At 42.7% G+C, this 13333-nt stretch overlaps 1 protein-coding gene across 1 annotated transcript; it reads right to left on the bottom strand.

Annotated features, from left to right (window-relative positions):
- Positions 1 to 2789: 2789 nt before the first annotated feature.
- Positions 2790 to 4085, bottom strand: ASCL3 (achaete-scute family bHLH transcription factor 3). The gene has a single exon (XM_063671953.1). The coding sequence runs from the start codon at positions 3706 to 3708 to the stop codon at positions 3163 to 3165; it is 546 nt and encodes a 181-aa protein (XP_063528023.1). The 5' UTR covers positions 3709 to 4085; the 3' UTR covers positions 2790 to 3162.
- Between the last annotated feature and the right edge of the window lie 9248 nt (positions 4086 to 13333).

The following is a 13333-nucleotide window of genomic DNA, read 5'->3' as shown; positions in this document are numbered from 1 at the left end:
GTGGCACACGCCTGTAATCCCAGCTACTCGGGAGGCTGAGGCAGGAGAATTGCTTGAACCAGGAAGTCAGAGGTTGCAGTGAGCCGAGATCGCGCCACTGCACTCCAGCCTAGGTGACAGAGAGAGACTCTGTCTCAAAAAATAAAAAATAAATTTAAAAATACCCATGAAGTCTCTGGCAGTGAAAGAAGGATTCTTGAATGAGACAGTGGGATTCCAGTGGAGGAGGGGAAAAGGAGAATATTCCAATTTAGGTAGGAAGTAAGAGAGAAGAGAGAAGGATACATTTGCAAGACTGTGATTTTCTGTTTGGGGGAAATGGGTTCAGCACGTGCAAAATCACATTGAACTTGCTTAGGAGTCACATTAAAGCAGACTCACATCAGGGTTTGGGTGTGAGAGTAATTCTGGTTATAGATTACAGAGACATCATCGCTAACCCCATCAGATGTTATCTTACATATAGGAAAAGGCCAGAACTCGGGTCATTTATCTTTTAAAGGAATGTAGTGACTCAGGCAGGAGAAGACGGGGTGGAGGAGGAAGAGGGACGTGTACTCTGTCCTGTCGTGTCTTCAAAGCTTCTTTCCGAAGAGCGAAAGAGCTGCCTGCGGTAAGAGTCAGGGGCTTTGTGAAATGTTGCTGGCAAGGAGAAATGAGAAAACACGGCTTCTTATGTTTGCTGCTTTGTTTTGCAGTAGGGAGCTTTGAAAACTAAGCTGATAAATTTAAACAAGGTGTCGTTCAGAAGGAAGTCATCAGGCAGCTTAAGCGATGAAGTGACATGAAATACTTTCAGAGAGAGTGAGGGTGGAGCCTGTTGAGAACAAGGCCCAAGAAGCCAGACAGGAGACTGCTACCAATAACCCAGACACAGGTGACAGGATTGGAATAAGAAAACAATGACAACAGATATTCACCAACACCTTCCTGATTCGAGGCTCTTTGCTGGATACTAGGAATAGAAGATGAATAAGGCTGGATGAATAATCTTCAAGGAGCTTGCAGTCTACTGAAGAAGACAGAGATAGGTGTGTAAAGTGTCTAAAGATAGCAGGATAGAAACCACAAGAGAAATATTTATACAAAATAAAGGAACAAGTAACGGCTGGGATAGGAAGTTAGAGAAGACTTCATAGAGGCATAGCAGTGGAGAGGAGTGTGATAGATAGTGTGTGATAGGTCATTGACTGGGCCTTGGGACAGGTGGGACCTGGGAGTTAAAGGAGAAGGAAGAGCTGAAGCTGGCCATGGAAGCAGAAATAGACACATTTTGAAGGCAGACCCCAAGATACAGGGCAGGGACTGTCCTTCCCAGGTATGAAGGAAAGGCCTGGCAGCTCCAAGTTTTCTAGCTTAGAGAACCTAGAGAATGGTGATGCTATGGACAAAACAAGATAATGATAATAATAAGTAATGATGGCCAGGCACAGTGGCTCACACCTGTAATCCCAACACTTTAGAAGGCAGGGGTAGGAGGATTGGTTGAGGCTAGGAGTTCAAGACCAGCCTGGGCAACATAGCAAGACCCCATCTCTAAAAAAAATGTTTTTGGCTGGGAGTGGTATCTCATGCCTGTAATCCCACCACTTTGGGAGGCCAAGGCGGGTGGATCATGAGGTCAGGAGTTCAAGACCAGCCTGGCCAACATAGTGAAACCCCGTCTCTACTAAAAATACAAAAAAAATTAGCTGGGTGTTTTTGGTGTTTTTGGTGGGTACCTGTAATCCCAGCTACTCGGGAGGCTGAGGCAGAGAATTGCTTGAACCCAGGAGGCGGAGGTTGCAGTGAGCCGAGATTGCATCACTACACTCCAGCCTGGGCAACAGAGCGAGACTCCATCTCAAAAAATAAGTTTTTAATCATTATGAATACTTATTACATGTCAAGCTCTGTTAATCATCATCATAAATGATGTTTATGTTGCTGTTGTTATTCTCATTTTGTGGAGAAGAACCGAGACATAGAGAAGAGGTAGCAGAGGTATACTGCAGATACAGGTCTGGTCTCGCTCTGTCGCCCAGGCTGGAGTGCAGTGGCGCGATCTCAGCTCACTGCAAGCTCCGCCTCCCAGATTCACGCCATTCTCCTGCCTCAGCCTCATGAGCAGCTGAGACTACAGGTGCCTGCCACCAGGCCGGCTAATTTTTTGTATTTTTAGTAGAGACGGGGTTTCACCGTGTTAGACAGGATGGTCTTGATCTCCTGACCTCGTGATCCACCTGTCTTGGCCTCCCAAAGTGCTGGGATTACAGGCATGAGCCGCCGCGCCCGACCTTCTTTTATTTATTTATTTATTTTTTTGAGATGGAGTCTCGCTCTGTCACCCAGGCTGGAGTGCAGTGGCATGATCTCAGCTGACTGCAAGCTCTGCCTCCTGGGTTCACGCCATTCTCCTGCCTCAGCCTCCTGAGTAGCTGGGACTACAGGAGCCCGCCACCATGCCCGGCTAATTTTGTGTATTTTTAGTACAGACGGGGTTTGACCGCATTAGCCAGGATGGCTTCCATCTCTTGACCTTGTGATCCGCCTGCCTCGGCCTCCCAAAGTGCTGGGATTACAGGCATGAGCCCACACCCGGCCACAGCTCTGCCTTCTTAGACCTATACTAAGCTGCCTGAAGAAGTCTGCATGCAGGAAAATGATGCATCTGAAATAATTTCATATAACAACAAGGTTTTGTAAACTACTTTCTCTTTAGCCCCAAGACACTTTCCCATGGTGGTGACTTCTTGTCAATCCCCAATAAATAAAAATCTCCAAATGTTGACAACTGAAGAGAAGTTCATTGTGATTGCTCAGCACGACACTTCAGCGAAGCGACCACCGGCGTCAAGTAGTTAATAGTCACACTTCACAAGCTTCTGTGAGAGCTTCTCACAGCTCAGCTTCTGGCCAAGCATGTGAGAAGGGCAGGGTGAGACATGCAGAGACTCTGGGGCCCCCTGCTCCCCTAGAGTTCATGAAAGAAGCGGAGCAGCTCCTCAACCTACATGACATCATGTTTAGTACGATTGAAACCCAGGTGAGTAATACCCAGCATAGGTTAGCATTTGAGCTATTTTCTGCCCACATGGAAATTACATTTAGGAAAAACTATTGAATGATGCTGTAAGAGACCCCATTTTGTGATATTATTCATTTCTATTTGGAAACAGCGACTCAAACAATTCTGAACATAGGATCAGCATGGTGGCTGGTGGTTGCTATCATGGAGGAAACTTTTCCAGGGTTATTCTTGGTCTCAGCTTTATCAGGGTACAGAAGAGACTGCAGGTAGTTAATGTACTTGATCGCAGCTCTGAGAGTTTCCACTTTGCTGAGTCGCTTCTCCAAATACTCCTCTGGCAGATGATGGCGGAGCTGGGCGTAGCCTTCATTGACACATTTCACCCGCTGCCTTTCCCGCTCATTCCTTTTCCGGATGAAGGCTGGCCCGTAGGAGTACTCGCACCTTCTGTAATTTGGATAAGGCATCGGGAAAGAGAAGGGGCAGGGTTCACTGTAATTTCCCGGGATAAGGGAGTCACTGGGAAAAGGCAACAGTGGCAGCTCCTCAGAGTAAGGGGATGGCACCGGGGCCTCCGGGTGCACGTGGAAAGTGACCATGGGCTCCAGATAGAAGGACCTGGTCAGTGGCAAGTGGGCAGAATCGGGGAAGATAGGAAGTTTGTCAGGTAGACCAGAGTTGCCTCTGTTGTCCATCATTTCCTCTTTAACCTGCAAACATAACCAAGTTTATCAATGTGATCAGATAGAGAGCAGATATGATCTACTTTCTTGGAGATCAATGTTTTATTTTATTTTATTTTTCGAGATGGAGTCTTGCTCTGTCACCCAGGCTGGAGTGCAGTGGCGTGATCTCGGCTCACTGCAACTTCCGCCTCCTGGGTTCAAGCAATTCTCCTGCCGCAGCCTCCTGAGTAGCTGGGATTACAGGCGTCCACCACTGCACCCAGCTAATTTTTGTATTTTTAGTAGAGATGGGGTTTGACCATGTTGGCCAGGATGGTCTCGATCTCTTGACCTCGTGATCCGCCTGCCTCAGCCTCCCAAAGTGCTGGGATTACAGGCGTGAGCCACCACGCCCAGCCAGAGATTAATGTTTTAAAGACTTTTCTGCTTTGATGACCAATTTCTGAGCTCATGTGGACAATGAGATGGTGTTATAATATTCTGTGTGTAGTAAGAGGATTTTTGATGGTACACAGAAACAGCACTAAATAACATTGAATCGCCTTAAGAGAAAGTTATTCTCCTTCTGTTCTTTTTCAATCCTTGTGGTTATAAAGATACAACCTTAGTCTGCTGAGAATGTGTCTTCCACACCACACCACTAGAATTCTTTTTTTTTTTTTTTTTCCTTTGAGACAGGGCCTGGCTCTGTCGCCCAGGCTGGAGTGCAGTGGTGTGATCATGGCTCACTAGAGCCTTAACCTCCCAGGTTCAAGCAATCCTCCTGCCTCAGCCACCTGAGTAGCTGGGACCATAGGCGGGCATCACCACGCCTGGCTAAGTTTTGTATGTTTTTGTAGAGACAGGTTTTGTAGAGACAGGGTCTTGCCATGTTCCATGTTGCCCAGGCTGGTCTCAAACTCCTGAGCTCAAGCAGCCCACCTGCTGGGATTACACACAGGGAGCCACCGTGCCTGGCCTAGAATGCTTTCTAATCCTCCTAAGATCAGAGCCTTCAGCAAGCAACCCACCTGCCTCAGCCTCCCCACCTGCTGGGATTACACACAGGGAGCCACCGTGCCTGGCCTAGAATGCTTTCCAATCCTCCTAAGATCAGAGCCTTCAGCAAGCAACCCACCTGCCTCAGCCTCCCCACCTGCTGGGATTACACACAGGGAGCCACCGTGCCTGGCCTAGAATGCTTTCCAATCCTCCTAAGATCAGAGCCTTCAGCAAGCAACCCACCTGCCTCAGCCTCCCCACCTGCTGGGATTACACACAGGGAGCCACCGTGCCTGGCCTAGAATGCTTTCCAATCCTCCTAAGATCAGAGCCTTCAGCAAGCAACCCACCTGCCTCAGCCTCCCCACCTGCTGGGATTACACACAGGGAGCCACCGTGCCTGGCCTAGAATGCTTTCTAATCCTCCTAAGATCAGAGCCTTCAGCAAGCAACCCACCTGCCTCAGCCTCCCCACCTGCTGGGATTACACACAGGGAGCCACCGTGCCTGGCCTAGAATGCTTTCTAATCCTCCTAAGATCAGAGCCTTCAGCAAGCAACCCACCTGCCTCAGCCTCCCCACCTGCTGGGATTACACACAGGGAGCCACCGTGCCTGGCCTAGAATGCTTTCCAATCCTCCTAAGATCAGAGCCTTCAGCAAGCAATAGCATCTAGTTACAATTCAGTGTCTTTACTAACTTCTATTTATTGTGAGTTCTAGTAATTTCACATTTATGGTAGCGACATAAAGTGCTTTTTTTTTTTTTTTTTTTTTTGAGACAGAATCTTGCATTGTTGCCTGGGCTGGGCTGGAGTGCAGTGGCATGATCTTGGCTCACTGCAACCTCTGCCCCCCAGATTCAAGTGATTCTCCTGCCTCAGCCTCCCAAGTAGCTGGGATTACAGGTGCCCACCACCACGCCCAGCTAATTTTTTGTATTTTTAGTAGAGACAGGGTTTCATTATGTTGGCCAGGCTGGTCTCAAACTCCTGACCTCATGATCCTCCCGCCTTGGCCTCCCAAAGTGCTGGGATTACAGGTGTGAGCCACTGTGCCCGGCCATAAGGTTTGTCTTAAAACTAAATCTACTTGAGTAAGAAACGTGATTTGATTTAAAGACAAAGAGTGAGTAAATAATAGTACAGGTGGAACAAAGATATAATGGTGATCGTGAAGACATGTGCAAATAAAAAAAGTGTGGGAAAGGCTGAAACACCAAAATATTCAAATATATGCAAGGGAAATTATGAATTAGTTAATGATCATGCAACCTCAGAGGCATAGCCTTCTTAAAGAATACCTGATGTGCTAGAGGCAAAACCAAAAACACAAATAAAAAAGGAATCATTTGCTCTTAAATGTTCACTATGGGACTCCTTTAGGTGAGAAACTTCCCCTACACATTTAAAACATAGTCAATATACAAGTTTTTACATATGTAGAACTGTAAATATATTGAGTAAAGTGCAGCTATGTTTAGGTTTTTAAAATTTTTTATTTATTTTATATTTTTATTTTTAGAGGTGGTGTCTTGTTCTGTCACCCAGGCTGGAGTGCAGTAATGTGATCATGGCTTACTGCAACCTCAAACTGCCAGGTTCAAGTGATCCTCCTGCCTCAGCCTTCTGAGTAGCTAGGATTGCAGGTGTGCACCACAATGCCTGGCCCTTTTTTTTTTTTTCTGTAGAGATGGGGTCTTGCCTTGATGCCCAGGCTGATTTTAAACCTCCTAGCTTCAAAAGATCCTCCCACGTCAGCCTCCCACAGCACTGGGATTACAGGCATGAGCCACTTCACCCAGCCTATAATTAAGTTTTGTTGGTTTTTTTGTGTGTGTGTTTTTGTAGAACTCAAGGATGAAGCAGTATAACCCAAGAGGTTCCACACCAACGCATTTCTTCTTTGTGAATAGGTCTATATCCTTCTCCTGTTTTAAACTACTGTTACTTTTTGCCTTTGACTGTAATCGTGTAGCAACAACAGATTTTACAGAGGCACTGCAGTGTAACCGGTTAACTTGGAGGTGGGGGGGAAAAGAGCTTTTTCTCTCAGTCATAACACCCTCAGGTTTCAATATGGCCTTACCCCTTCCTAGCTATGTGTCCTTAGGCAAGTGTCTTAACCTCTCTGAGCTTTCGCTTTCCCCATGTCCAAATGAGCTACTAACTATTCTGCAGGGTGGTTGTGAGGATAAAGTGAAAAAAATACAGTTGACCCTCCATATTGGTGAGCTCCACATCTGTGTATTCAACCAACTATGGGTGGAAAATATTCAGGGGGAAAAAAGGGATGGCAGCATGGGTACTAAATAAGTACTGACATTTTTTCTTGTCATTATCCTCTAAACAATACAGTGTAACAACTATTTTTATAGAATGTGCATTATATTAGGTATTATAAGTAATCCAGAGATGATTGAAAGTGTTTGAGAGGGTATGTGTAGGTTCCATGCAAGTGCTACGTTATTTTCTATAAGGGAGTTGGACCTCTGTGGATTTTGGTATCTGAGGGGAGTCCTAAACCCAACCCCCCAGGTACAGAGGGGTGACTGTGCCTATAATGCACCCAGCATTTGCCTCTTTCCTTTCTTTAGAGATGAATGAATCCTTATGTAGCGTTCCTTTCTAAACTGCACCTTATAGAAAACCTGGTTTATGTTTTCCTTAACATTGTAGAGTCACAACACTGATCTATCCTAAACACATGTGTTGAGAGCTGAGGAACATACCTAAAATGGAGAAGGAAAAGCAGCTTGAAGTCTAATTGTGGACCTCCATCAAAGAAGGAAATATGGTGTTAATTTCTCAGCAGGTTGATTTTTCAGCATCTTTAGGAGTGAGGGGTTATTATCTGTGCTTGGCATACTACACACACACACACACACACACACACACACACACACACCAGTCCTAATGTTTAGGGCAAGATTAGATAATATTGGCACTTGTTTCTCTACCTGAATACAGCAAAAACTCAGCAGGCTGCACTGTGTAGTGGGAGGAGCAGCCCCTAAGACCAGAATTCAAGTATGAAGGTCAGGGGACTAGGGAAACAGCAAGGGCAGCAGGGGCAGGGGTGCCGGGAGGGAGGAGTGGCCAGGGTTAAAGGGTTATAGTAAGTCATGGTGAAAGAGGCTGGAAAAGAAGTCAATGCCAGGAAAAGCTCTTCTTAAAAGGGATGGGGTGGGGGGATGAGATAAGTGGGATAGGTCCAATTAAAAATCGAAACAGAGGAACAGGAAACGAAAGATTCCAAATTACTGACCAAATGACCTAAGATAACTAACAAAACAAAGATCTCTGGAAAACTAAAAACGAGCCAGGATTCTGTCAAAAAGAAAAAGTTACTGAAAGAAACAAGTTAGGAAATTCCCAAGCCAGGAATTCTAGAGGGTAAGAGAGAAAGAACGGGTATGGCAGAAGCTGCAAAATGGTGGCAAATGGGTGCGGAGCCCGTATTACTGCATTTCCGACAACAGCAGAGCCATATTGTTGCCTGTAGTTAACAAGCTGGAATTAACAGGCTACCAAAAAGTAAAGCAGATGTCATCAAACCTAAGTATACAAAAATCATTCTTTTGGTGATGGTTTTACCCTAAAAGACCATTTGAACAATGTCTTAAATCTTGACCCAGATGAAATCTGAATAATTTGTATATGCCACAAGTAATTAAAACTTTCTAGGTTTTAACAATACTTTTCGTAATTCTTGAAAAAAGAGCATGGTGTCTCTGGAGGCACATTGATGAGAAGTTTTTTCTGTTGAGCATTTCCAATAAGTTCACCAATCAATGTACTAGCATTTAAATATGATCACCTTTTATTCAAAGAAGAAAATTTAAGGCAACAGAGTAAGAAAATGAAATAAAATGCAGCAACAAGGAGAATCAAGACAGAAAGCCTAGTGGGGTCTGGATGTGTTTGTAAGAATTGAGTATAAGTTTTTAAAAGAAAGCAACACAGATTGGTAGTGCTGGGGCTCCATGGTTCCAGATACAGACACAGCTAACAAACACACCTATGTTAGGAAAATCTCAGATTCTGCCTTAGAGCGATTCTGGGAAATAAATGATGAGGTCTTAATGATAAAATTGTAAGAGATTCTGGATGCTCTGCTGAGCATAAAAGCTTCAGATTTCAGAGATATAAAAGATATGTAGCATGTAAAAAATAAAAAGCTACAACTGCCGATATAATTGAATTATGGAATGTTAGAGCTGGAAGGAAACTTAAAACTTCCTCACAGGTTGTGATATGTTGCTAAGGTTACAAAGCTAGCAGCAGAGCAGGGGCCAGAACCTAGTGTCCCGACTTCCAAATCAAAACTCCTTCTGCTCTTCTAGATGATTTAATTGCCAGCAAAATCTGGATCTTCCATTATATGGGGAATAATTGGTAGTTTAAGATAATGGAATAATCCGATAGCTAACAAAATTCAGTATTTATCAACTGTACCTAGGGATTTTCTTAAAAATCATGTTCTTATTCTTCCCCACGGGCCACTCTGGAGAATAGTCTCTTACCTGAGTTTTGTCGTCAGGATGCTGTATTTTGGGCTGAGTTGGACTTAACCTGATTTATAGGTGATCATTTAATAACAATATGCAAAGTAGCTTACAGTTAAACAGAACTGCTCAGTTCTGGTTTGGCTGTTTTTCCTATCCAGTATGTATATATGACAACAGATAACCATGCTAAATAGAAACGTGTGCTTACAAAACTGGATACTTGTAACAAATCCTTTTGTTTAAAGAATGTCCCCCATTCTTCTGGGTTATATGATATTATATCAAAATTATTTATGGAGCAATAGACTCATAATGTGCAAATATTGGCCATTATTCTTTTAGATAGAGATTAAGGCCAGAACTAGGAAGGTCAATATGAACTCACATCTTTTTTTTACTTTTTATTTTTTTAAAGCCAGTCAGATTTAGCAGTGGGGACTTTAGTGATACGAATGTGGATATTAAATTCTGATAACCCCGTATCATAGGAACTAGCCAATACCTTTTTCTTAAATAGCCATTTTATTTTTTCTTCTTAAGTATACTTTTATCTTTTTAAAAATATAAATATTAGAAGCATTCCTTCTTTCCTTATTTATTTAGAGACAAGATCTCACTCTATAGCCCAGGCTGGAATGCAGTGGCATGACCACAGCTCATCGCAGCCTCCACCTCCTGAGCAGCTGGGACTACACGTGTGAGCCAACCTGCCTGGCTAATTTTTGTATTTCTTATAGAGATGAGGTCTTACCTTGTTGCCTGGCTGGTCTTGAACTCCTGGTCTCAAGAAATCCCACCTAAAGTGCTAGAATTATAGACCGCTGTGCCATGCCAGCTTTAATTTTTTTTTTTTTTTTTTTTTTTTTTAGACATAGTTTCGCTCTTTTGCCCAGGCTGGAGTGCAGTGGTGCAATCTTGGCTCAGTGCAACCTCTGCCTCCAGGATCAAGTGATTCTCCTGCCTCAGCCACCCAAGTAGCTGGAATTACAGGTGTGCACCACCACACCCAGCTAATTTTGTATTTTTAATAGGGACGGGTTTTCACCATGTTGGCCAGGCTGGTCTTGAACTCCTGACCTCAGGTGATCCACCCACCTTGGCCTCCCAAAATGCTGAGATTATAGGCATGAGCCACCACGCCCAGCCCCAACTTTAATTTTTAAAGCAATTGTAGGTTCACAGAAAAGTTGAACACAAAGTAGAGCTAATTCTCATACACTCCCTGCCCCCATGTGTGCATGGCCTGCTCTGCTATGAACATTCCACACCATTATGGTACCGTGTTAGAACTGATGAACCTGCATTGAGACATAATCACCCAAAGTCCATAGTCTATATTAGGGCTCACCCTTGGTGTTATACATGTACATTCTGTGGGTTTTGACAAGTATATAATGACATGTATTCACCATTGTGGTATCATAGAATAGTTTCACTGCCTAAACATCCTATGCTCTGCCTATTCATCCCTCCTCCTTCTCTAACCCCTTGCAACCACTATTTCTGTCTCCATGGTTTTGCCTTTTCCACAATGTCAGATAGTTGTAATTATGCATATAGCATTTTCTTTTTTCCTTTTTTTTTTTTTTGAGACGGAGTCTCGCTCTGTCACCCAGGCTGGAGTGCGGTGGCACAATCTCAGCTCACTGCAAGCTCCGCCTCCCGGGTTCACGCCATTCTCCTGCCTCAGCCTCCCTAGTAGCTGGGACTACAGGCTCCCGCCACCACGCCTGGCTAATTTTTTTTTGTATTTTTAGTAGAGATGGGGTTTCACCGTGTTAGCCAGGATGGTCTCCATCTCCTGACCTCGTGATCCGCCCGCCTCGGCCTCCCAAAGTGCTGGGATTACAGGCGTGAGCCACCGTGCCCGGCCACATATAGCATTTTCAGATTGGCTTCTTTCACTTAGTAGTGTGCATTTAAGGTTCTTCCATGTCTTCTCATGGCTTGAAAGCTCATTTCTTTTTAGCGCTGAATATTCCATTGTCTGGATGTATCACAATTTGTTTATCTGTTCACCTACTAAAGGAAATCTTAGTTGCCTCCAAATTTTGGCACTTATGAATAAAGCTGCTATAAACATCTGCATGCAGGGTTTTGTGTGGACATAAGATTTCAACTCCTTGGGTAATTATTGTGGAGCATAATTGCTGGATCATATAGTAAGGGTATGTTTAGTTTTGTAAAGTTGTTGTACCATTTTGCATTCCCACCAGCAATAAAAGAAAGTTCCTGTTGCTCCACATCCTTGAGAGCATTTGGTGTTATCAGTGTTGTAGATTTTGGTCATTCTAATAGGTGTGTATTGGTATCCCATTGTTGTTTCAATTTGCATTTCCCTGATGACATATGATGTGGAACATCTTTTCATATGCTTATTTGCCTATCTGTATCTGTTCTTTGGTGAGGTGTCCAGGACTTTTGCCCATTTTTATATCAAATTTTTTGTCCCTTATTGTTGAGTTTTAAGCGTTCTTTGTATATTTTAGATAGCAGTCCTTTATCAGATATGTCATCACCACCACCTAGATCTTCTCCTATGTTATTTCTGAAAGTTTTGTAGTTTTGCATTTTACATGTAGGCCTATGATCTAAAATTTTTGTGAAGGGTATAAGGTATGTAACTAGATTTATTTCTTTGCATGTGGATGTCCAGTTGTTCCAGCACCATTTATTGAAAAGACTATCTTTTCTCCATTGTGTTGCTTTTGCTCCTTTGTCAAAGATCAGTTGACTGTATTTATATGGGCCTGTTTCTGGGTTCTCTATCCTGTTCCACTGATCTGTCTTTTTTGCCAGTGGCATACTGTCATGATTACTGTAGTTTTATAGTAAGTCTCAAAGGTAGTGTTAGTTTTCTGACTTTGTTGTTCTTTAATATTGTGTTGGCTATTCTGTGTCTTTTGCCTTTTTATAACCTTTAGAATAAGTTTAATATCCACTAAATAACTTTCTGGGATATTGATTGGGATTGCATTGAATCTATGGATCAAGTTGGAAAGAACCACCATCTAAACAATATTGAGCCTTCCTATTAATGAATATGAAATATCTCTTCATTCATTTAGTTCTTTGGTTTATTTAATCAGTTTTGCAGTTGTCCTAATATAGATCTAAGATATTTTACTAGGTTTATACGTAAGTATTTCATTTTAGGGGTGCTACTATGAATGGTATTGTTTTTAATTTCAAATTCCATTGTTTGTGGCTGGTATATAGGAAAACAGTTGACATTTTTTAGAGACAGGGTCTTGCTGTGTTGCCCAGGCTGGAGTGCAGTAGCTATTCATGCAGCAATCATAGCTCACTGCAGCCTCAAAACTCCTGGCTTCAAGTAATCCTCCTGCTTCAGCCTCCTGAGTAGCTGGGACTACAGATACCTGCCACTGCACCTGGTTTGATTGACTTTTGTATACTAACCTTGTATCCTGCAAGCTTTTATAATCACTTATTAGTTCTATTATTGTTGTTGTCAATTCTTCTGGGTTTTCTACAGACAATCATTGCATCAGTAAACAAAGACAGTTCTATTCCTTCCTTCCCAATATTTATACCTTTTATTTCCTTTTCTTGTCTCATTGCATTGGCTAGGACTTCCAGTACAATGTTGAAAAGGAATAGTAAAAGACATCCTTGCCTTATTCCTGATCTTAGTGGGAAAGCTTCTAATTTCTCATTATTAACTATATGATGTTAGCTGTTGTTTTTTTGTAAGCTCATTTCTTTATCTAGTTGAAGTTCTCCTCTATTCCTAGTTTCCTGAGAATTTTTATCATGAATGGGGTTATTTTGTCAAATGCTTTTTCTGCTATTGATAAAATTCATGTAATTTTTCTTCTTTAGATATGTTATTTTCAAATGTTGAACCAGCTTTGCATACCTGGGATAAATCCCACTTGGTCATGGTTGAACTTAAATCTTTTAATACTAACAATAAAATTGATAATTTTTATATTTGTAGGTGCTTAAAAAAGTAAATTTTACTAAACCCCAAAACCCCATTAATGGCTCCTAAAACTTCACTTTTATGAATTTAATTCTGATTTTTTTTTGCCAAGAATTTCTCAGAACAAGTACTCCTTCAGGAATTTGAAATCTCCCAATTTATCAAAATATTAGTATACTTTTCAGAGATCCACCTCCAAAT

The sequence above is a fragment of the Pongo pygmaeus genome, chromosome 9, assembly GCF_028885625.2.
Source record: "Pongo pygmaeus isolate AG05252 chromosome 9, NHGRI_mPonPyg2-v2.0_pri, whole genome shotgun sequence".
Classification (NCBI taxonomy): domain Eukaryota; kingdom Metazoa; phylum Chordata; class Mammalia; order Primates; family Hominidae; genus Pongo; species Pongo pygmaeus.
This window is presented reverse-complemented; position numbering and strand designations above follow the sequence as displayed.

Bases quoted from the DNA above. Each gene is read 5' to 3' on its own strand.
- ASCL3 (XM_063671953.1), bottom strand. From the start codon at position 3,708: ATGATGGACAACAGAGGCAACTCTGGTCTACCTGACAAACTTCCTATC.